Source organism: Terrapene carolina, unplaced genomic scaffold (genome assembly GCF_002925995.2).
Source record: "Terrapene carolina triunguis isolate 2854851 unplaced genomic scaffold, T_m_triunguis-2.0 Scaffold26341, whole genome shotgun sequence".
Lineage (NCBI taxonomy): Eukaryota > Metazoa > Chordata > Testudines > Emydidae > Terrapene > Terrapene triunguis.
Genome location: NW_020690692.1, coordinates 940 through 3,437, shown reverse-complemented (window position 1 = coordinate 3,437; position 2,498 = coordinate 940). Strand labels below are relative to the sequence as shown.

General features: G+C 59.9%; 1 protein-coding gene across 1 annotated transcript in view; it reads right to left on the bottom strand.

Annotated features, from left to right (window-relative positions):
* Window positions 1-678: 678 nt before the first annotated feature.
* LOC112124343 (very long-chain specific acyl-CoA dehydrogenase, mitochondrial-like) overlaps window positions 679-2,498 on the bottom strand; it is a gene marked incomplete at both ends in the record, with an annotated part of 2,178 nt that continues 358 nt past the window's right edge. Inside the window, 5 exons of the mRNA XM_026662349.2 lie at window positions 679-892; window positions 998-1,132; window positions 1,428-1,492; window positions 1,713-1,785; window positions 2,100-2,168. Of these exons, the coding sequence (XP_026518134.2) occupies window positions 679-892; window positions 998-1,132; window positions 1,428-1,492; window positions 1,713-1,785; window positions 2,100-2,168 (556 nt within the window). The remainder of the gene's footprint in view (window positions 893-997; window positions 1,133-1,427; window positions 1,493-1,712; window positions 1,786-2,099; window positions 2,169-2,498) is intronic.

The following is a 2,498-nucleotide window of genomic DNA, read 5'->3' as shown; positions in this document are numbered from 1 at the left end:
GTAAAGTAATGCACATTGGGAAAAATAACCCCAACTATACATACAATATGATGGGGGCTAATTTAGCTACAACGCATCAGGAAAGGGATCTTGACGTCATTGTGGATAGTTCTCTGAAGACGTCCACGCAGTGTGCAGCAGCAGTCAAAAAAGCAAACAGGATGTTAGGAATCATTAAAAAGGGGATAGAGAAGAAGACGCAGAATATCTTATTGCCCTTATCTAAATCCATGGGACGCCACCATCTTGAATACTGCGTACAGATGTGGTCGCCTCATCTCAAAAAAGATCTACTGGCACTAGAAAAGGTTCGGAGAAGGGCAACTAAAATGATTAGGGGTTTGGAACGGGTCCCACATGAGGAGAGATTAAAGAGGCTGGGACTTTTCAGCTTGGAAAAGAGGAGACTAAGGGGGGATATGAGAGAGGTCTATAAAATCATGAGTGATGAGGAGAAAGGGAATAAGGAAAAGTTATTTACTTGTTCCCATAATATAAGAACTAGGGGCCACCCAATGAAATTAATGGGTGGCAGGTTTAAAACAAATAAAAGGAAGTTGTTCTTCACACAGAGCACAGTCAACCTGTGGAACTCCTCGCCACTGGATGTTGTGAAGGCCAAGACGAGAACAGGGTTCAAAAAAGAACTAGAGAAATTCATGGAGGACGGGTCCATCAGTGGCTGGATGGACCTTTGGTCTGACCCAGTACGGCCGTTCTTATGTAGCCCCCCCCAGCGCCCCTCACCTGTGGCCAGCCGGGGCAGGTACTTCTCCTTCTGCTGGGGCGTCCCGTAGAGGAGCAACCCCTTGAAGCCGATGGACTGATGGGCCCCCAGCGTGATCCCCACGCCCAGGTCGTGCAGACCCACGATCTCCACCAGCCGGGCGTACTGCGGGGAAAGGGGTGAGCGCAGGGGGCGGGAGGCGGGGCCCTTCCCCTCTAGGGGGCAGCGGCTAGGTCAGGGGTGTGTGGAATGGGGAGGGGGGTGTCTCACCTGGGTGTTGCTCAGCCCCAGACCCCCCAGCTCAGGGGGGATCTGCAGCCCAAAGGCCCCCAGCTCCTTCAGCCCCTGCATGGTCCGGTCCTCCACCCGCTCCAGCGAGTCGTTCGCCGCCGGGTCGTTCACTTCCTGGGGGCGGGGGGGAGAGAGGGGGAGTCCGAGGGAGGGACCCCCATCCAGGCCACTGCCCCCTCACCTGCCCCCCAGCCCCCCCCAACGCCCCCAAACTCAGACCTGGCTGGTCTCCCGCTGGCCTTCCAGCCTGCCCCCCAACTCAGCCCTTCCCCCCAATCTCAGCCCCTTCCCCTCCCCACAGCCCCCCAAAACACAACCCCAGCCCCCAACTCAACCCCTTCCCCTTATTCCAGGCCTTCCCTTTCAGTCCCCCCAAACAACCCCAGCCCCCTAACTCATCCCCCCTCACCTGGAAGAAACGGCTGACGGGTCCGACGAGCTCCTTCAGGAACTGCACCTGCTCCTCGGTCAGCACTGGGGGGCGGGGGAAGAGTCAGGCGGTGAGTGATGGGGGGGAACCAATGGAGTTGGGGGGGGTTCAAGCTCCCTGCCTCCAACTTCCCTTTCCTCCCCCCTTGGAGTCACCCCCCAAGCCAATGGGGCAGCTCCTCGCAGCCTCGCCTCCTCCCAGCGCACCATGGGGGCAGCGAGCTCCCCACCCCCCAGGACTCCCCCCACACCAGCTCCCCCTTACCTGAAGGGTAGGGGAACACCTGCTCCGTGCTCATCCGACCCTGGAACATCCCCATGGCAAAAGACTTCGACTCCTGGGGTGTGTGGGGGGGAACAGAGTGAGGGGTGGCAACTGGGGTCTTGTCCCTCCCCTTTGGGACCCTCGAACTCCACCTTGAACCAGGGGGAAATGGGGGGGCAAACCCCCCATACACCAGCAAGCACTGCCAATTCCTCTCCAACCAGAGAGGGGGCCCCCACATCAGACCCCGGCGGGGAGAATTGGGAACCCACCCCACGATCCCCCTCAAATGGGGGTGGGGAATGAGGTCAAAGGAGAGACCAGATCCACAAACCCCTTCCCCACCCCGGGGACCCTGAGCGGGGTTTGGGGGTGGGGCAGACGTACCTCTGGCAGGGACTTGCTCTTGGATACAGTCTGGGAAGCCGTCCCTGCCCCAGCCTTATCCAGCACAGCCTGTGTGGGGGGGGGGACAGGGGGCGTCAGTAGGGGGGCGGGGGGGGGGGGGGGGGGGGGCCGGGGGGGGGGGGGGGGGGGGGGGGGGGGGGGCTGGCATTGTTCTCAGGGGACCAGGCCAGATAGTTAAGCCTCCCTTGGTCCCGCGCCCCCCCCAGCTCGGCTGTCACCTTTCCTCTAAATACTTGTGTCCCGTGACTCATCCCACAATAACAAAACCTTTCACCCAGATAAACTCCCAGAGGCCAGATCCCAGGTGACACAAGGATTAAATAGGAATGCAGCCAACTCTGGGGCGGGGCGGCCGGTTACACGGAGACCCCTCGCTCG